The 22,566-nt window shown below is 44.7% G+C and overlaps 1 protein-coding gene across 1 annotated transcript in view; it reads right to left on the reverse strand.

The window, feature by feature from the left end:
* kcnab1b (potassium voltage-gated channel subfamily A regulatory beta subunit 1b) overlaps nucleotides 1–18,801 on the reverse strand; it is a 76,684-nt gene extending 57,883 nt beyond the window's left edge. The window contains exon 1 of the mRNA XM_029705733.1: nucleotides 18,479–18,801. Coding sequence (XP_029561593.1) covers nucleotides 18,479–18,708 — 230 coding nt within the window. The 5' untranslated portion in view covers nucleotides 18,709–18,801. The remainder of the gene's footprint in view (nucleotides 1–18,478) is intronic.
* Nucleotides 18,802–22,566: the final 3,765 nt, after the last annotated feature.

The following is a 22,566-nucleotide window of genomic DNA, read 5'->3' on the forward strand; positions in this document are numbered from 1 at the left end:
TATTCCATTGACTCCCTTGAAGGTCTGTCTGTCTGTCTGTCTGTCTGTCTGTCTGTCTGTCTGTCTGTCTGTCTGTCTGTCTGTCTGTCTGTCTGTCTGTCTGTCTGTCTGTCTGTCTGTCTGTCTGTCTGTCTGTCTGTCTGTCTGTCTGTCTGTCTGTCTGTCTGTCTGTCTGTCTGTCTGTCTGTCTGGGGGTGTTGACACCAATGATTCAAGAGATTAGGACTTTTCTCAAGTCTAGAAGTGGAGGAAGGGGGAGGCGGTGTGTGTGTGTGTGTGTGTCTATTTTGCAGAAGACATTTGGACCGTGCTAGGCCATTTCCATCTAACACATTCAGTACAGTCAACATGCAAAACGTACCGTACATTAGACCGTTTTTGTTGCATGGGGATGGCGAAACCAAGCCTTGAGGTAAAATGTCAAATGAGTCACTTAAAAGTAGCCCCTAGTACCAAACCGCCCTGTCATGTCTTATCAACATCCCCTGCTATAGCGCTACTCGCTAGCACTATTTTCATCATCTATTTAAATAGATTATCAAATTAACATTTAGTGACACATAAAATCACACCCTGAAAATACTGGAATAGTGAGAGATGTAACATAAGGCATTTTATAGCGCTCTAGCCAAACTCCGGGAAAATGAAGAGATTAGGGCCTGCCAGAGAAAAGCTCCAAAGTTGCAGAGAGAGGAAATCACCAGTTAAGCCTGCAGCTGTTAAGCCGGGATCACCTGAAATTCTCCTTGACTGACGCGCACTAGTGGAGCGAGAAAAGAGGGTGAGGGAGAAGGAGAGAGAGAGGGAGAGAGAGAGAGAGAGAGGGGGAGAGGGGGCAGGAAAGATAAGTAGATGGAGAAAGGAATTGGTACCGAGTGAATTGGAGTGATAGGGAGAGAGAGAGAGAGAGAGAGAGAGGGGGAGAGAGAGAGGGAGAGAGAGAGAGAGAGAGAGAGAGGGGGAGAGAGAGAGAGAGAGAGAGAGAGGGGGAGAGAGAGAGAGAGAGAGAGAGAGGGGGAGAGAGAGAGAGAGAGAGAGAGAGGGGGGAGAGAGAGAGAGAGAAAAAAAATGGAGTGATAGGGGAACAAAGAGACAGACAAAAAAGAAAGAGATACAGACTCCAACATGTATACAGTGACATGGGAGAATTTGAAAGTCCCAAAGTCCAGGTGGATCAAACACAGTACATTGTTGAAGTATTCTGTTTAACAGTATATTGCTGAAGTATTCTTTAAGACAGTATACTGCTGAAAGGGAAATACCTAGTCAGTTGTACAACTAAATGCATCTTCCACATTTAACCCAACTGAATCAGAGAGGTGCGGGGGGCTGCCATAATAGACATCGACGTCTTCGGCGCCCAGGGAACGACAGATTTTTACATTGTCAGCTCAGGGATTCAATCCAGCAACCTTTTGGTTACTGGCCCAACGCTCTGACCACTAGGCTACCTGCTGCCCCTGAAGTATTTTATATGTTAGTATACTGTTGAAGTGTTCTATATGACAGTATACTGCTGAAGTATTCTATATGACAGTATACTGCTGAAGTATTCTATATGACAGTATACTGCTGAAGTATTCTATATGACAGTATACTGCTGAAGTATTCTATGTGACAGTATACTGCTGAAGTAGTCTATATGACAGTATACTGCTGAAGTATTCTATCTGACAGTATACTGCTGAAGTATTCTATATGACAGTATACTGCTGAAGTATTCTATGTGACAGTATACTGCTGAAGTATTCTATGTGACAGTATACTGTTGAAGTATTCTATGTGACAGTATACTGCTGAAGTATTCTATATGACAGTATACTGCTGAAGTATTCTATGTGACAGGATACTGCTGAAGTATTCTATGTGACAGTATACTGTTGAAGTATTCTATGTGACAGTATACTGTTGAAGTATTCTATATGACAGTATACTGTTGAAGTATTCTATGTGACAGTATACTGTTGAAGTTTTCTATCTGACAGTATACTGCTGAAGTTTTCTATGTGACAGTATACTGCTGAAGTATTCTATGTGACAGTATACTGTTGAAGTATTCTATGTGACAGAATACTGTTGAAGTATTCTATGTGACAGTATACTGCTGAAGTATTCTATGTGACAGTATACTGCTGAAGTATTCTATCTGACAGTATACTGCTGAAGTATTCTATGTGACAGTATACTGCTGAAGTATTCTATGTGACAGTATACTGTTGAAGTATTCTATGTGACAGTATACTGCTGAAGTATTCTATGTGACAGTATACTGCTGAAGTATTCTATGTGACAGTATACTGCTGAAGTTTTCTATCTGACAGTATACTGCTGAAGTATTCTATATGACAGTATACTGCTGAAGTATTCTATATGCTAGTATACTGCTGAAGTATTCTATCTGACAGTATACTGCTGAAGTATTCTATGTGACAGTATACTGCTGAAGTATTCTATGTGACAGTATACTGCTGAAGTTTTCTATCTGACAGTATACTGCTGAAGTATTCTATATGACAGTATACTGCTGAAGTATTCTATGTGACAGTATACTGCTGAAGTATTCTATGTGACAGTATACTGCTGAAGTATTCTATGTGACAGTATACTGCTGAAGTATTCTATGTGACAGTATACTGCTGAAGTATTCTATGTGACAGTATACTGCTGAAGTATTCTATGTGACAGTATACTGTTTAAGTATTCTATGTGACAGTATACTGCTGAAGTATTCTATGTGACAGTATACTGTTGAAGTATTCTATGTGACAGTATACTGCTGAAGTATTCGATCTGACAGTATACTGCTGAAGTTTTCTATATGCTAGTATACTGCTGAAGTATTCTATCTGACAGTATACTGCTGAAGTATTCTATCTGACCGTATACTGCTGAAGTTTTCTATATGCTAGTATACTGCTGAAGTATTCTATCTGACAGTATACTGCTGAAGTATTCTATGTGACAGTATACTGCTGAAGTATTCTATGTGACAGTATACTGCTGAAGTTTTCTATCTGACAGTATACTGCTGAAGTATTCTATGTGACAGTATACTGCTGAAGTATTCTATCTGACAGTATACTGCTGAAGTATTCTATGTGACAGTATACTGCTGAAGTATTCTATGTGACAGTGTACTGTTGAAGTATTCTATGTGACAGTATACTGCTGAAGTATTCTATGTGACAGTATACTGCTGAAGTATTCGATCTGACAGTATACTGTTGAAGTATTCTATGTGACAGTACACTGCTGAAGTATATGACACGGAATGAGAAATGTGAAATGACAGCAGGTTCCCCACAGGGCTCAGTGTGTGTGTGTGCGTGCGTGCGTGCGTGCGTGCGCGCGCGCGTGTGTGTGTGTGTGTGTGTGTGTGTGTGTGTAAAATTGACCGTGAGTGATATGCATCACAGGAGGTTGGTGGCACCTTCATTGGGGAGAAGGGGTTCCATGGTAATGACAGGAGTGGAATCAGTGGAATGATATCAAATACATCAACACATGGTTTCCAGGTGTTTAATGCCATTCCATTTGCTCTGTTCCAGACATTATTATGAGCTGTTCTCCCCTCAGCAGCCTCCACTGATGTGCATGTTGTATGGGCCCAATTAAACTTCAACGCTGGGCCCCTGAACCTTCCAGAACATCATCAAGGGTACTGAGAGGAGGAGGGAGATGGGTTACTCATCCCAACACAGTCTCTTATTACATAGGTCTGATGCAAGGCAACTTAAACAATATCTCCAATCTTCCTTGGTCACAGGGGCTTCGGTGTGGTGCAGCGGTCTAAGGCACTGCTTCTGAGCGCTAGAGACATCACTACAGACCCTGGTTTGATCCCGGGCTGTCTCACAACTGGCCGTGATTGGGAGTCCCATAGGGCGGTGCCAAATTGGCTCACCGTCGTTAGGGTTTGGCTGAGGTAGGCTGTCATTGTAAAATAAGATTTTTTTCTGACTTGCCTAGTTAAATAAAGGTAAACATCTTGTTTTTTAAATAATGACATACTCTTAGAAAAAAGGGTTCCAAAAGGGTTCTTTGGCTGACCCCATAAGATAACCTTTTTTGGTTCCAGGTTAGAAGCCTTTTCGGTATTTTTTGTCTAAGAGTGTAGGTGTCATTTAACATAAGGGGAGTGTTAATTACATATGTGTCTGTAGTAAACCTACATACTGTGTGTTCCTATTGTCACGGCTGTCGTAGGAAGGAGTGGACCAAAGTGCAGCGTGATTATCATTCCACATATTTATTTGAACTGTGAAACTATGCAATACATACAAAATAAAACTGAATGAACAAAAACAACAAACCGTGACGAAGAGTTAACATACACATACTCAAAATCAATCTCCCACAAACCCAGGTGGGAAAAACACCTACTTAAGTATGATCTCCAATTAGAGACAACGATGACCAGCTGTCTCTAATTGGAGATCATCCCAAACAAAGCCCAACATAGAAATACAAAACTAGAACATAACAACATAGAAAATCTAAACTAGAAAACCCCCCGTCACTCTACCATAGAAAATAACAGCTTTCTATGGTCAGGATGTTACACCTATAGTCTAATGCAGCCACTTACAGGTACTATGACACATTATTTACTAACACTTTTGTGTTATAGAAAAGTTTTGTCTTATGTCTTGTTATTTAACCTTTATTTAACTAGGCAAGTCAGTTAAGAACAAATTCTTATTTACAATGACGGCCTACCAAAAAGGCAAAAGGCCTCCTGCGGGGACGGGAGCTGGGATTAAAAATGAAAAAATAAATAAAATATAAATGTAGGACAAAACACACATCACTTGACCACACAGCATGGTAGCAACACAACATGGCAGCAGCACAAAACATGGTACAAACATTTTTGGGCACAGACAACAGCACAAAGGGCAAGAAGGTAGAGATAACAATACATCACGCAAAGCAGCCACAACTGTCAGTAAGAGTGTCCATGATTGAGTCTTTGAATGAAGAGATGGAGATAAAACTGTCCAGTTTGAGTTTTTGTTGCAGCTCGTTCCAGTCGCTAGCTGCAGCGAACTGAAAAGACGAGCGACCCAGGGATGTGTGTGCTTTTGGGACCTTTAACAGAATGTGACTGGCAGAATGGGTGTTGTATGTGGAGGATGAGGGCTGCAGTAGATATCTCAGATAGGGGGGAGTGAGACCTAAGAGGGTTTTATAAATAAGCATCAACCAGAGGGTCTTGCCACGGGTATACAGAGATGACCAGTTTACAGAGGAGTGTAGAGTGCAGTGATGTGTCCTATAAGGATCACTGGTGGCAAATCTGATGGCCGAATGGTAAAGAACTTCTAGCTGCTCGAGAGCGCCCTTACCTGACAATCTATAAATTATGTCTCAATAATCTAGCATGGGTAGGATGGTCATCTGAATCAGGGTTATTTTGGCAGTTGGGGTGAAAGAGGAGCGATTACAATAGAGGGAACCAAGTATAGATTTAACTGTAACCTGCAGCTTTGATATGTGCTGAGAGAAGAACAGTGTACCATCTAGCCATACTCCCAAGTACTTGTATGATGTGACTACCTCAAGCTCTAAACCCTCAGAGGTAGTAATCACACCTGTGGGGAGAGGGGCATTCTTCTTACCAAACCACATGACCTTTGTTTTGGAGGTGTTCAGAACAAGGTTAATTCAGGGTAGAGAAAGCTTGTTGGACACTAAGAAAGTTTTGTTGTAGAGCATTTAACACAAACTCCGGGGAGGGGCCAGCTCAGTATAAGAATGTATCACCTTCATATAAATGGATGAGAGAGCTTCCTACTGCCTGAGCTATGATGTTGATGTAAATTGAGAAGAGCGTGGGGCCTAGGATTGAGCCTTGGGGTACTCCCTTGGTGACAGGCAGTGTCTGAGACAGCAGATGTTCTGACTTTATACTGCACTCTTTGAGAGAGGTAGTTAGCCAACCAGGCCAAAGACCCCTCAGAGACACCAATACTCCTTTGCCGGCCCACAAGATTGGAATAGTCTACCGCATCAAAAGCATTGGCCAACTCAATAAAAATAGCAGCACAACATTTCTTAGAATCAAGGGCAATGGTGAAATCATTGAGGACCTTTAATGTTGCAGTGACACATCCATAACCTGAGCAGAAACCAGATTGCATACCAGAGAGAAGACTATAGACATCAAGAAAGCCAGTCAGTTGATTATTGACACGTTTTCCCAACACTTTTGATAAAAGTGGCTGCCTTCCATGCAATGGGAACCTCCCCAGAAAGGAGAGACATGTTAAAAAGGTTGGAGATAGGCTTGGTGATGATAGGGGCAGCAACCTTAAAGAAGGAAGGTTCTAAACCATGTGACCCAGATGTTTTTTTGGGGTCAAATTTCAGGAGCTGCTTTAGCACCTCAGACTCAGTGACTGCCTGCAGGGAGAAACTTTGTAGCGGGGCAGGGGACAGCATACACAGAGTCTCAAACAGTAACGCACATGCCAAGGTTACTATAGTGAAATAAAACTGAAACTAAAACAAAAATAAATGATGAAAAACAATTTAGTAAACTGAAATAAAATAATTAACAAACCGTTTGAAAAACTAAAACTATACAGAAAATATTATCTTTGACTCCAAAACTAACCAAAACAAAAACCATCATGAATTATGTAATTTTTTTTGTTGTTAATCTTTCTGACAATTTTGGGCAAAAATATAAGGGGGTTTTCAAGCTGTTTTTTCTTCTAATGGGGTTTTCAAGCTTCGGAATCAGGTGGGTCAGAATCAGGTGGGTCAAAATCAGGTGGGTCGGAATCAGGTAGGTCAGAATCGGGTGGGTCACATTGAGATTAACTTTATTTGAAGACAGACTCCGCGAGATGACGCTGCCACGAGCAACACCACCGATATTGGTCGCCTTCCCCTGCTAGGCGTTGCATGCATCAACCAATGATTGCGTACCACGTCATCGACTGTGCAGTCGGGCACCAGATTGCTAAAACGTTAGTCATGTTCCTCCGCTCAGACGTTGCTAATGCATGCCAGATCTTACACCGCCTATGTATTATACCACATCACATGGTATAGCAGTCTGGTGACCGACGGCACAGTCCATAACGTGGCATTGGTTAATGCATGCAATGTATTTTATTCATTTTTAATTTAACTAGGCAAGTCAGTTAAGAACAAATTATTATTTTACAATGACGTCCTACCAAGGTCAAACCCTCCCCTAAACCGGACGACGCTGGGCCAATTGTGCGCCGCCCTATGGGACTCCCGATCACGGCCGGTTGTGCTACAGCCCAGGATGGAACCAGGGTGTCTGTAGTGACACCTCTAGCACTGAGATGCAGTGCCTTAGACCGCTGCACCACTTGGGAGAATGCGAACATGATGTGGTTATCCAATTAAACAAAATAAATGTTTTTATAAAACTTTAACTAAATAAAAACGATTAAATCAGAAAACACAAAACTATAAAAACCTTGGCACACACACACGCATGCACACACACGAACACACACATACACATGCACATCTATTATTTTTTTACATTTTTAAGTCATTTAGCAGACGCTCTTATCCAGAGCGACTTACAAATGTGGTAAAGACTGAACAGGTTAAATCATCTATTATCTGTATGTGGTAAAGACTGAAGAGAACAGGTTAAATCATCCATTATCTTTATGTGGTAAAGACTGAAGAGAACAGGTTAAATCATCCATTATCTTCATGTGGTAAAGACCGAAGAGAACAGGTTAATAATTCATCCATTATCTTTATGTGGTAAAGACTGAAGAGAACAGGTTAAATCATCCATTATCTTTATGTGGTAAAGACCGAAGAGAACAGGTTAATTCATCCATTATCTTTATGTGGTAAAGACTGAAGAGAACAGGTTAAATCATCCATTATCTTTATGTGGTAAAGACCGAAGAGAACAGGTTAATTCATCCATTATCTTTATGTGGTAAAGACTGAAGAGAACAGGTTAATTCATCCATTATCTTTATGTGGTAAAGACTGAAGAGAACAGGTTAAATCATCCATTATCTTTATGTGGTAAAGACTGAACAGGTTAAATCATCTATTATCAGTATGTGGTAATGACTGAAGAGAACAGGTTAAATCATCTCAACTACACCTGCCAAAGTCAGATGGGAGAAACTCCGATGGCTGGGAGACACTCATCTTTTACAGGGAAAAGTCTCAGAGCCGAAAAGCAAGAAGCTTCAGGTGATTATAATGGTTTGGTTCCAGACTGGACTGGATTGGTGGGGTTTGTGATGTGGGGTGGTTACGGTCTGATAAGTCACCAGTTGATTAAAACAATGAGCTCAAAACCAGATCAAGAGGACACACTTATGCGTGCCAAATGGCACCCTAGTCCCTGTATAGTACACTACCTTTGACCAGGACCCATAGCTCTCTGGTTAAAAGGATCAAATCGGAGTCATCATGGAACTCTAGTCACTTTAATAATGGAGCACTAGTCACTTTAATAATGTTTACGTAATGCTTTACTCATTTCATATTTATACAGTGGCTTGCGAAAGTATTCACCCCCTTGTCATTTTTCCTATTTTGTTGCCTTACAACCTGGAATTAAAATAGATTTTTGGGGGGTTTGTATCATTTGATTTACACAACATACCTACCACTTTGAAGATGCAAAATATTTTTTATTGTGAAACAAACAAGAAATAAGACAAAAAAATTAAAACTTGAGCGTGCATAACTATTCACCCCCCCAAAGTCAATACTTTGTAGAGCCACCTTTTGCAGTAATTACAGCTGCAAGGCTCTTGGGGTATTGTCTCCATAAGCTTGGCACATCTAGCCACTGGGATTTTTGCCCATTCTTCAAGGCAAAACTGCTCCATCTCCTTCAAGTTGGATGGTTTCCGCTGGTGTACAACAATCTTTAAGTCATACCACAGATTATCAATTGGATTGAGATCTGGGCTTTGACTAGGCCATTCCAAGACATTTAAATGTTTTCCCTTAAACCACTTGAGTGTTGCTTTAGCAGTATGCTTAGGGTCATTGTCCTGCTGGAAGGTGAACCTCTGTCCCAGTCTCAAATCTCTGGAAGACTGAAACAGGTTTCCATCAAGAATTCCCCTGTATTTAGCGCCATCCATCATTCCTTCAATTCTGACCAGTTTCCCAGTCCCTGCCAATGAAAAAAATAGTGTTCTCGGAGTGATGAGAGGTGCTGGGTTTGTGCCAGACATAGCGTTTTCTTTGATGGCCAAAAAGCGAAATTTTAGTCTAATCTGACCAGAGTACCTTCTTTCATATGTTTGGGGAGTCTCTCACATGCCTGTTGGTGAACACCATGGCTTAAAGTAGTCCTATGGACAGATACTCCAATCTCCGAGCTTTGCAGCTCCTTCAGGGTTATCTTTGGTCTATTTGCTGCCCCTCTGATTAATGCCCTCTTTGCCTGGTCCGTGAGTTTTGGTGGGCGGCCCTCTCTTGGCAGGTTTGTTGTGGTGCCCTATTCTTTCCATTTTTTTAATAATGGATTTAATGGTGCTCCGTGGGATGTTCAAAGTTTCAGATATTTTTTTATAACCCAGCCCTGATCTGTACTTCTCCACAACTTTGTCCCTGACCTGTTTGGAGAGCTCCTTGGTCTTCATAGTGCCGCTTGCTTGGTGGTGTCCCTTGCTTAGTGGTGTTGCAGACTCTGGGGCCTTTCAGAACAGGAGTATACATACTAAGATCATGTGACAGATCATGTGACACTTAGATTGCACACAGGTGGACTTTATTTAACTAATTATGTGACTTCTGAAGGTAATTGGTTGCACCAGATCTATTTAGGGGCTACATAGCAAAGGGGGTGAATACATATGCACCACTTCTCCGTTTTGAATTTTTTTGAATTTTTTTAAACAAGTTATTTTTTTAATTTCACTTCACCAATTTGGACTTTTATGTGTATGTCCATTACATGAAATCCAAATAAAAATCTATTTAAATTACAGGTTGTAATGCAACAAAATAGGAAAACGCCAAGGGGGGGTGAATACTTTTGCAAGGCACTGTAAACTGGATTCTATTCTACTGTATTTTAGTCAACGCCACTTTGACTTTGCTCATCCTAATATTGATATATTTCTTAATTCCATTCTTTTACTTTTAGATTTGTGTGTATTGTTGTGAATTGTTCGATATTACTGCACTGTTGGATCGAGGAACAGAAGCATTTTTCTACACCCGCAATAACATCTGTTAAATACGTGTATGTAAATAAACATAAATATAAGTTGTATTTACAATGGTGTTTGTTTTTCACTGGTTGCCCTTATCTTGTGGCAACAGGTCACAAATCTTGCTGCTGTGGTGGCACACTGTGGTATTTCACCCAGTCGATATGGGAGTTTATCAAAATTGGGTTTGTTTTCAAATTCTTTGTGTGTCTGTGTAATCTGAGGTAAATGTGTGTCTCTAATATGGTCATACATTTGGCAGGAGGTTAGGAAGTGCCGCTCAGTTTCCACCTCATTTTGTGGGCAGTGTGCATATAGCCTGTCTTCTCTTGAGAGTCTGGTCTGTCTACAGCGGCCTTTCTCAATAGCAAGGTTATGCTCACTGAGTCTGTACATAGTCAAAGCTTTCCTTAAGTTTGGGTCTCTCGCTCTCTCGCTTCACAGGGAAAAGTCTCAGAGCGGAAAAGCAAGAAGCTTCAGGTGATGGTAATGGTTTGGTTCCAGACTGGACTCGGGGGTTTGTGATGGGGGGTGGTTACGGTCTCTGTCTCTCTCTCTCTCTCTCTCTCTCTCTCTCTCTCTCTCTCTCTCTCTCTTTCTATCTCACAGTGTGGATGCACACACACACACACACACACACACACACACACACACACACTGCTGGTCTGTGAAAGGTCACTGTCCAAGTACACAACAGAAAGAGAGTAGCGTGCCCATCTGCAATGCAGTACTTGGCAACCGAGCATGACCGTTACAAAATCGCCATGTCAACTGCGTTAGTTATGCTGGTGGAGTATGGGAAATTGAGTCCTGAGTTCCAAATTCCCTGGGCAACTGTCTCTGTAATATCATACCATGTCACTTGGTTCACTAAGCTTGTAGCATCCCAGTCTCCACTTTTTAGATTCCATTGCAGATACAAGTGGTAATTTCAGAGAGACTTGTTAGAAATGAGTCTAGTAGTTTTTTGTGTGAAACTGGTATAACTTCCTTATAAAGATGTAGAATCATTAAGTCTGGAAGAGACAGTCTCCAATGATGAGAGCCACAGCTTGTTTCAATTAAAATAAAATCTCTATGACAACTGTGAATTAATCTAATAGCGTATTATCACGTTATGGTTCCATCGCTCTATCTGCTCTCTCTGCTCCCTCTTCTCTCTCTTCTCTTCTCTCAATTTCAATTTCAATTTAAGGGGCTTAATTGGCATGGGAAACACGTTAACATTGCCAAATCAAGTTAAATAAATAAACAAAAGTGAAATAAACAGCAAAAAATAACAGTAAACATTACTCTTTCAAAAGTTCAAAAAGAATAAAGACATTTCAAATGTCATATTATGTATATATACAGTGTTGTAGGCTACTTGCCAGTGAAGCAGGTAGCCTAGTGGTTAGAGGGTTGGAAATGTTGAGCCTTCTTCACCACGCTGTCTGTGTGGGTGGACCATTTCAGTTTGTCCATGATGTGTACGCCGAGGAACTTGAAACTTCCCACCTTCTCCACTACTGTCCCGTTGATGTGGATAGGGGGGTGCACCCTCTGCTGTTTCCTGAAGTCCACGATCATCTCCTTTGTTTTGTTGACATTGAGTGTGAGGTTATTTTCCTAACACCACACTCCAAGTGCCCTCACCTCCACTCTGTAGGCCGTCTCGTCGTTCTTGGTAATCAAGCCCACCACTGTAGTGTCGTCTGCAAACTTGATGATTGAGTTGGAGGCGTGCATGGCCACGCAGTCATGGGTGAACAGGGAGTACAGGAGAGGGCTGAGAACGCACCCTTGTGGTGTCCCAATGTTGAGGATCAGCGGGGTGGAGATGTTGTTTCCTACCCTCACCACCTGGGGGCGGCCCGTCAGGAAGTCCAGGACCCAGTTGCACAGGGCGGGGTCGAGACCCAGGGTCTCGAGCTTAATGACGAGTTTGGAGGGTACTATGGTGTTAAATGCTGAACTGTAGTCGATGAACAGCATTCTTACATAGGTATTCCTCTTGTCCAGGTGGGTTAGGGCAGTGTGCAGTGTGATTGCGATTGCATCGTCTGTGGACCTATTGGGGCGGTAAGCAAATTGGAGTGGGTCTAGGGTTTCAGGTAGGGTGGAGGTGATAGGATCCTTGACTAGTCTCTCAAAGCACTTCATGGTGACGGAGGTAAGTGCTACGGGGCGATAGTCATTTAGCTCAGTTACCTTAGCTTTCTTGGGAACTAGAACAATGGTGGCCCTCTTGAAGCATGTGGGAACAGCAGACTGGGATAAGGATTGATTGAATATGTCCGTAAACACACCAGCCAGCTGGTCTGTGCATGCTCTGAGGACGCGGCTAGGGATGCCGTCTGGGCCGGCAGCCTTGCGAGGGTTAACACGTTTAAATGCTTTACTCATGTTGGCTGCGGTGAAGGAGAGCCCGCAGGTTTTGGTAGCGGGCTGTGTCGTTGGCACTGTATTGACCTCAAAGCGAGCAAAGAAGTTGTTTAGTTTGTCTGGGAGTAGGACATCGTGGTCCGCGACGGGGCTGGTTTTCTTTTTGTAGTCCATGATTGACTGTAGACCCTGCCACATACCTCTCGTGTCTGAGCCGTTGAATTGCGACTCTACTTTGTCTCTATACTGACGCTTAGCTTGTTTGATTGCCTTGCGGAGGGAATAGCTACACTGTTTGTATTCGGTCATGTTACCAGTCGCCGTGCCCTGATTAAAAGCAGTGGTTCGTGTTTTCAGTTTTGCACGAATGCTGCCATCAATCCACGGTTTCTGGTTGGGGAAGGTTTTAATAGTTGCTGTGGGTACAACATCCCCGATGCACTTGCTAATAAACTCGCTCACCGAATCAGCATATTCATCAATGTTGTTGTCCGACGCTATGTGGAACATATCCCAGTCCACGTGATCGAAGCAATCTTGAAGCATGGAATCAGATTGGTCGGACCAGCGTTGAAAAGACCTGAGCATGAGCGTTCCCTATTTTAGTTTCTGTCTATAGGCTGGGAGCAGAAGTCATGGTCAGATTTTCCGAAAGGAGGGCGGGCAGGGCTTTGTATGCGTCGCGGAAGTTAGAGTAACAATGGTCCAGGATTTTTTTCTGCTCAGGTAGCGCATTCGATATGCTGATAAAATTTAGGGAGTCTTGTTTTCAGATTAGCCTTGTTAAAATCCCTAGCTACAATCAATGCAGCCTCAGGATATGTGGTTTCCAGTTTACATAGAGTCCAATGAAGTTCATTCAGGGCCATCGATGTGTCTGCTTGGGGGGGATATATACGTCTGTGATTATAATCGAAGAGAATTCTCTTGGTAGATAATGTGGTCGACATTTGATTGTAAGGAATTCTAGGTCAGGTGAGCAAAAGGACTTTGTCACGTCCTGCCCATAGAAAGGTTTTATTTTCTATGGTAGAGTAGGTCAGGGCGTGACAGGGGTTTTTGTCTAGTTTATTTATTTCTATGTTGGTTCTAGTTTTTTTCTTCTATGTTGGGGTTTGTCTAGTTTTTGTATTTCTATGTGGGGTTCTAGTTTCTGTATTTCTATGTTGTTTTTTGGGGGGATGATCTCCAATTTGAGGCAGCTGGTCATCGTTGTCTCTAATTGGGGATCATATTTAAGTTGTTGTTTTTCCCACTAGGTTTTGTGGGAGATTGTTTTGAGGTAGTGAATGTTGCACCTCTTCGTCACGGTTTGTTATTTTGTTTAGTAGTTTATTTGTATGTCTTGCATAGTTACACAGTTTAAATAAAATGTGGAATGATACACACGCTGTGCCTTGGTCTCCTTCTTTGTACAACAAACATGACAGACTTGAGTTCCTGTATGTTGTTATGATCACACTGATAGCGTGTCTCGAGTGAGCCACTTTTCCGTGTAACGTTCTTTGTTTCAATCTCTGATGTCTCTCTGGAAGGCAACTCTTGCTCGGATTTCGTCTACCTTGTTGTCAAGAGACTGGACGTTGGCGAGTAGTAAACTCGGGATGCGCGATGTACCCGTCTACGGAGCCTGACCAGAAGACCACTTCTGCCCCTCTTGCGGCGCCGTTGTTTTGGGTCGCCGGCTGGGATCCAATCCATTGGCCTGGGTGGTGGTCCAAACAGAGGATCCGCTTCGGGAAAGTTGTACTCCTGGTCGTAATGTTGGTGAGTTGACGTAGCTCTTATATCCAATAGTTCCTCCCGGCTGAATGTAATAAAACCTAAGATTACTTGGGGTAACAACGTAAGAAATAATAAATAAAAAAACAAAATACTGCATAGTTTCCTGAGCACGCGAAGCGAGGCGGCCATCATTGAAAATAAGAATTCGTTCTTAACTGACTTGCCTCGTTAATTAAAGGTTAAATAAATAAATACAACTCCCACTGTTTCAGCAGTGATACAATGACCTCACACAAACATCCTACAGTACATCTGCATATCATTAAGCCTCAATTAGTTATTGTGTAACATCAAATGAGTGGAAACGTTTCATATAAAACCATTATCACTCTTATTCAAGCAATTATTATGTAACTTTTAAGCCTAAGGTTTAGTTACTCTAGAAACTACTAAAACTGCATACAGGCAGTAATCCTACTTCATGTTGTCATAAGGAAGCAGAAATGGTAACATACACACATCCACGTAAACCTACAACATATATAACTCATGAATAAGTACTCTATAACTCATGAATAAGTTATGATGCTTTATAATGCTGTCCGGACACTAGTAGTTAGTTATAAATACAAACAGAAAACACACGCACCAAGCATTAAACTCACATGCTCTCTCCTCGTCTGCCCACGTGTTCTCGCACACCCAGAGAGCTTCTGGTCAGCGGGGTGGTGGCACTGGGATCCTCATCTCTCCCAAGTGGACATTCTCTCTTTCTCCCCTGACCCATCTGTCTATCGCCTCCTTTGAATTCCATGCTGTCACAGTTACCAGCCCTTTCAAGCTTAACATCCTCATCATTTATCGCCCTCCAGGTTCCCTTGGAGAGTTCATCAATGAGCTTGACGCCTTGATAAGTTCCTTTCCTGAGGATGGCTCACCTCTCACAGTTCTGGGTGACTTTAACCTCCCCACGTCTACCTTTGACTAATTCCTCTCTGCCTCCTTCTTTCCACTCCTCTCCTCTTTTGACCTCACCCTCTCACCTTCCCCCCCTACTCACAAGGCAGGCAATACGCTTGACCTCATCTTTACTAGATGCTGTTCTTCCACTAATCTCATTGCAACTCCCCTCCAAGTCTCCGACCACTACCTTGTATCCTTTTCCCTCTCGCTCTCGTCCAACACTTCTCACTCTGCCCCTACTCGGATGGTATCGCGCCGTCCCAACCTTCGCTCTCTCTCCCCCGCTACTCTCTCCTCTTCCATCCTATCATCTCTTCCCTCTGCTCAAACCTTCTCCAACCTATCTCCTGATTCTGCCTCCTCAACCCTCCTCTCCTCCCTTTCTGCATCCTTTGACTCTCTATGTCCCCTATCCTCCAGGCCGGCTCGGTCCTCCCCTCCTGCTCCGTGGCTCGACAACTCATTGCGAGCTCACAGAACAGGGCTCCGGGCAGCCGAGCGGAAATGGAGGAAAACTTGCCTCCCTGCGGACCTGGCATCCTTTCACTCCCTCCTCTCTACATTTTCCTCTTCTGTCTCTGCTGCTAAAGCCACTTTCTACCACTCTAAATTCCAAGCATCTGCCTCTAACCCTAGGAAGCTCTTTGCCACCTTCTCCTCCCTCCTGAATCCTCCTCCCCCTCCCCCCCTCCTCCCTCTCTGCGGATGACTTCATCAACCATTTTGAAAAGAAGGTCGACGACATCCGATCCTCGTTTGCTAAGTCAAACGACACCGCTGGTTCTGCTCACACTGCCCTACCCTGTGCTTTGACCTCTTTCTCCCCTCTCTCTCCAGATGAAATCTCGCGTCTTGTGACGGCCGGCCGCCCAACAACCTGCCCGCTTGACCCTATCCCCTCCTCTCTTCTCCAGACCATTTCCGGAGACCTTCTCCCTTACCTCACCTCGCTCATCAACTCATCCTTGACCGCTGGCTACGTCCCTTCCGTCTTCAAGAGAGCGAGAGTTGCACCCCTTCTGAAAAAACCTACACTCGATCCCTCCGATGTCAACAACTACAGACCAGTATCCCTTCTTTCTTTTCTCTCCAAAACTCTTGAACGTGCCGTCCTTGGCCAGCTCTCCTGCTATCTCTCTCACAATGACCTTCTTGATCCAAATCAGTCAGGTTTCAAGACTAGTCATTCAACTGAGACTGCTCTTCTCTGTGTCACGGAGGCGCTCCGCTCCGCACTGCTAAAGCTAACTCTCTCTCCTCTGCTCTCATCCTTCTAGACCTATCGGCTGCCTTTGATACTGTGAACCATCAGATCCTCCTCTCCACCCTCTCCGAGTTGGGCATCTCCGGCGCGGCCCACGCTTGGATTGCGTCCTACCTGACAGGTCGCTCCTACCAGGTGGCGTGGCGAGAATCCGTCTCCGCACCACGTGCTCTCCTATTCTCGCTATACACCAAGTCACTTGGCTCTGTCATATCCTCACATGGTCTCTCCTATCATTGCTATGCAGACAACACACAATTAATCTTCTCCTTTCCCCCTTCTGATAACCAGGTGGCGAATCGCATCTCTGCATGTCTGGCAGACATATCAGTGTGGATGACGGATCACCACCTCAAGCTGAACCTCGGCAAGACGGAGCTGCTCTTTCTCCCTGCCTGTGCCATTAAACCCCTACAACTCATCCAGAATGCCGCAGCCCGTCTGGTGTTCAACCTTCCCAAGTTCTCTCACGTCACCCCGCTCCTCCGCTCTCTCCACTGGCTTCCAGTTGAAACTCGCATCCGCTACAAGACCATGGTGGTTGCCTACGGAACTGTGAGGGGAACGGCACCTCCGGACCTTCAGGCTCTGATCAGGCCCTACACCCAAACAAGGGCACTGCGTTCATCCACCTCTGGCCTGCTCGCCTCCCTACCTCTGAGGAAGCACAGTTCCCGCTCAGCCCAGTCAAAACTGTTCGCTGCTCTGGCACCCCAATGGTGGAACAAACTCCCTCACGACGCCAGGACAGCGGAGTCAATCACCACCTTCCGGAGACACCTGAAACCCCACCTCTTTAAGGAATACCTAGGATAGGTTAAAATAATCCTTCTAACCCCCCCTCCTTAAAAGATTTAGATGCACTATTGTAAAGTGGTTGTTCCATTGGATATCATAAGGTGAATGCACCAATTTGTAAGTCGCTCTGGATAAGAGCTGCTAAATGACTTAAATGTAAATGTAAATGTATATAGCTCTATATTTAGTAATGAATTCCTGCTCTACTTGTGAATAAGGTATCATAACCACAAATAAACCCAAAGCTCTAAAATGCAGTTGATCAAATACAGTTAAGACAATATAACACACTTAATAATTCAATCAATTATTGTTCACACAACTGCAGGTGGATTTAACTCTAACTAACCGAGCGCAACAACCGTTTTGGGCTAGAAATCGTTACACACTTTTAAACGTGCACCAGTGAATGAGAAACGCTCATTAACTTACTACACACCTTTAAACGTGCAACAGTGAATGAGAAACGCTCATTAACTTACTCATAAACACTCTGGCTCATTACTCAATGATCAATAACTCAATGATCAATAACTCAATTAAACACATTCATAGAAGCTATTATTGCCACTATTACACAACAACAATCAGTCCAAACATCCCTGTACTGCTACGTCACGTCACCGAGGTGTGGAGACACATGTACAGCTCATTAGCTCACACTCACAGGCTCATTAGTTAATGCTCTATAACGCCTTACTAATGTTTTATAGCACATTATCGAGCTACTACAACAATAAATTGTAAACACTTGAAATAGTTAAGCATCAAATATTTAACTAAACATTTATAACACATGAATAAGCTATCATTACCACTAGCACAACAGTGATCTCTCTACGTACCGGTACTTCATGCCAGTGATCTCTCTACGTACCGGTACTTCATGCCAGTGATCTCTCTATGTACCGGTACTTCATGCCAGTGATCTCTCTACGTACCGGTACTTCATGCCAGTGATCTCTCTACGTACCGGTACTTCATGCCAGTGATCTCTCTACGTACCGGTACTTCATGCCAGTGATCTCTCTACGTACCGGTACTTCATGCCAGTGATCTCTCTACGTACCGGTACTTCATGCCAGTGATCTCTCTATGTACCGGTACTTCATGCCAGTGATCTCTCTACGTACCGGTACTTCATGCCAGTGATCTCTCTACGTACCGGTACTTCATGCCAGTGAGCTTGGCGGTGGACTCCTTAAGGTTGTGCTGGTAGCGGTGGGTCAAGGAGCCCAGGCTGCGGGCGATGAGGGCCACGGTACGGAAGCGTGCCCGCGCCTTGCTGGCCGTGTTGGGGCTGGTGGCGTTCTGCTTGCTGTGACCTCCATTCCCCGGGGGCCTCAGCCCTCCTCTTCCTCCATCCTGGTCTGAACATGCAAACGACACCTGCATGGCGGTGGCTGTACTGGTGTTGGTTGTATTTCTGGTGGCTGTACTGGCGGTGGCTGTACTGGCGTTGGTTGTACTGGCGGTGGCTGTACTGGTGTTGGTTGTATTTCTGGTGGCTGTACTGGCGGTGGCTGTACTGGCGTTGGTTGTACTTCTGGTGGCTGTACTGGTTGTGGCTGTACTGGCGGTGGCTGTACTGGCTTTGGTTGTACTGCTGGTGGCTGTACTGGTGGTGGCTGTACTGGTGTTGGTTGTACTTCTGGTGGCTGTACTGGTGGTGGCTGTACTGGTGGTGGCTGTACTGGCGGTGGCTGTACTTCTGGTGGCTCTACTTCTGGTGGCTGTACTGGCGGTGGCTGTACTGGCGTTGGTTGTACTTCTGGTGGCTGTACTGGTGGTAGTAGTGGTGGGCTACTGGGGCTGATTTCCCTGCCTTGCTCCAGTCTTTACTGGGCTGTAAGTGTCTCTCATGCCTTGCTCCAGTCTTTACTGGGCTGTATGTGTCTCTAGTTTCTTTGTCTCTCGTGGGCTTTAGTGGTCCTGCACTTCTCTGTTTTGTCTAAAAGTCCCTGGAGGTGCTCTCTGAGTCAGTCCAATGGTGCTCTCTGAGTCAGTCCGATGGTGCTCTCTGAGTCAGTCCGATGGTGCTCTCTGAGTCAGTCCGATGGTGCTCTCTGAGTCAGTCCGATGGTGCTCTCTGAGTCAGTCCGATGGTGCTCTCTGAGTCAGTCCGATGGTGCTCTCTGAGTCAGTCCACTGTTTGGAAGAGGACCTATAGTGGATTGTTTTTACTCTTCACAGATGTCATCACATTTGTTCTTTCTTCTTTGTTGTTGTTGAGTTTGGTTGAATTACTGTTTGAGATTAGAACACAGATTCACGCCTCTTGTCTCTTGTTGCTGCAATTAACAGCAGTCAAAAGGTGCTGTGAAGAAAATCACACTGCTGAGTGTGTGAGAGAGGGGGGAGACTGAGGGGGAGGACAGCATGGGTGAGAGGAGGTCCACACAGATTAAGCCTACGTGTCCTTGTCTTCTTTTTCACTGTGTGTGTGTATGAGAGGATACAGAGGTGAGACAATGAGTCTCTCTCTCTGTCTCTCTCTCTCTCTCTCTCTCTCTCACTCTCTCTGTCTCTCTCTCTCTCTCTCTCTGTATCTCTCTCTCTCTCTCTCTCACTCTCTTTTTATGTCTCCATTTGTCTCTCTTTCTATCCTGCTATCCTTATTGTTGTTTCTCTCAAGCTTTCTTTTTGTCTTCGTTCTACCTATCTCTCAGTCCCTCTCCCTACCTCTCAGTCTCTCTCTGTCTCTCAGTCCCTCACTCTGTCTCCCCTCCTCTCCTCTCAGGGTAGTCAGTACCAATGAGGAGGTGGGGGGTCTCCGTTGCCCTCCAGCATCCGCTAAACCCTCCAGTCAAGAACCAGGAACGAGGGGAGTGGGACTGCACTGCACACAGAGCAACACACACACTCTCACTCTCACACAGCCAAATCTACCAACTGTCACATACAGATACACTCTAATTGACTGCCATGAACCCTCACACACAGTCAAATCTTCAGATGCAGAGAAACACACATTTTACACCAAGCCAGATATCCACAACGTTGGAGACTAAAGGAATGAAGAGATTCTTCATGGATTGTCCTCAAACTTCAAGGAGAATCGAGCTGTGCTGTGAGGAAAGCAGGAGTCCCACGAAGACTTGCATCCCACCAGGACATTTGGTAGTGCAGAGACCTGATTTGCTGATAGCTTCCTATCTAAAAGTCCACCATGCCGAAGAAAGAGGAACAGCTTCCAATGCTCTGCTCAGAAGCAAAACATGGCAAAACCGCTTGATACAGAGACCCCAGAATGAGGAGTAGGAGGAGGGAAAAGGACGACACATCATCCCTCTCTTCTGGAAGGAGAGGGCAGGAGTACAATGAGAGGGGGAGTGATGAGCCGAGGAGGAACGTGTGGTGGTGAGAGCGAGTGAGGGAGCGAATGAAAGAGAGAGAGAGGCTGCTGCCTCTGACTGGCTGAAATATCTGCAGTGTTTTCTTACTAGCGACACTGACAGAGAGATGAGAACACAGCGTGGATGGAAGTGACAGAGCCATGCACCTGTGTGTGTGTGTGTGTGTACGTGTGTGTGCGTGCATGTATGTGTGTGTGCGCGCGTGTGTGCGTCAGAGAGAAGGAGAGAAATAAAGAGATTTTATAGCAATGTATTTGTTCATTGAGGTAAGCTGATAAGCCTGTTAACATATGTATTGATCACGGGCCACGTGTAGGACATGTGTTACTTCCACGCTTCAGATCTAACAACACTATGGAAGTCAGTAAGTTACGTAATAATCCCCCAATACCTACATACAACTCATTTTGGTTACTGACTGATTCATTGAAACAAGCATCACAACATGTCATTTAGTACCACGTTTTTTTACCAATTCAACTGACTTCTTTGAAATGATCAACCAACTAACATCAGCAGAATCAGTGCCATGAAGTACACCTGAACCCTGTTCTACCCTGCTTCTGCTATGCCCTGTTCTACCCTGCTTCTGCTATGCCCTGTTCTACCCTGCTTCTGCTATGCCCTGTTCTACCCTGCTTCTGCTATGCCCTGTTCTACCCTGCTTCTGCTATGCCCTGTTCTACCCTGCTTCTGCCATGCCCTGTTCTACCCTGCTTCTGGTATGCCCTGTTCTACCCTGCATCTGCCATGCCCTGTTCTACCCTGCTTCTGCTATGCCCTGTTCTACCCTGCTTCTGCTATGCCCTGTTCTACCCTGCTTCTGCCATGCCCTGTTCTACCCTGCTTCTGCCATGCCCTGTTCTACCCTGCGTCTGCTATGCTCTGTTCTACCCTGCTTCTGCTATGCCCTGTTCTACCCTGCTTCTGCCTTCCCCTTATCTACCCTGCTTCTGCTATGCTCTGTTCTACCCTGCTTCTGCTATGCTTTGTTCTACCCTGCTTCTGCTATGCTTTGTTCTACCCTGCTTCTGCTATGCCCTGTTCTACCCTGCTTCTGCTATTTCCTGTTCTACCCTGCTTCTGCTATGCTTTGTTCTACCCTGCTTCTGCTATGCCCTGTTCTACCCTGCTTCTGCTATGCCCTGTTCTACCCTGCTTCTGCTATGCTCTGTTCTGATCCGTTCCACCAGAGCTGCTCTGTTCTGCTCCGTTCCACCAGAGCTGCTCTGTTCTGCTCCGTTCCACCATAGCTGCTATGTTCTGATCCGTTCCACCAGAGCTGCTCTGTTCTGCTCCGTTCCACCATAGCTGCTATGTTCTGATCCGTTCCACCAGAGCTGCTCTGTTCTGCTCCGTTCCACCAGAGCTGCTATGTTCTGCTCCGTTCCACCAGAGCTGCTCTGTTCTGCTCCGTTCCACCATAGCTGCTCTGTTCTGCTCCGTTCCACCATAGCTGCTCTGTTCTGCTCCATTCCACCAGAGCTGCTATGTTCTGCTCCGTTCCACCAGAGCTGCTATGTTCTGCTCCGTTCCACCAGAGCTGCTATGTTCTGCTCCGTTCCACCAGGGCTGCTATGTTCTGCTCCGTTCCACCAGAGCTGCTATGTTCTGCTCCGTTCCACCAGAGCTCCTATGTTCTGCTCCGTTCCACCAGAGCTGCTATGTTCTGCTCCGTTCCACCAGAGCTGCTATGTTCTGCTCCGTTCCACCAGAGCTGCATACACGCGTTCCTTTACTCCAGCCTCCCCCACAGAGCACTGATGTGACAACTCAGGATTTCACAGTTCATTGAGCACAAGCAAACCCCAGGGCCATGGTAAGACTTATTTATGTCCTTTATGAATTAATTTGATAATTCTGAGATGTAGTAGTAGGCATCCTCATCTCTGATGGC

This window comes from Salmo trutta, chromosome 21 (genome assembly GCF_901001165.1).
Source record: "Salmo trutta chromosome 21, fSalTru1.1, whole genome shotgun sequence".
Lineage (NCBI taxonomy): Eukaryota > Metazoa > Chordata > Actinopteri > Salmoniformes > Salmonidae > Salmo > Salmo trutta.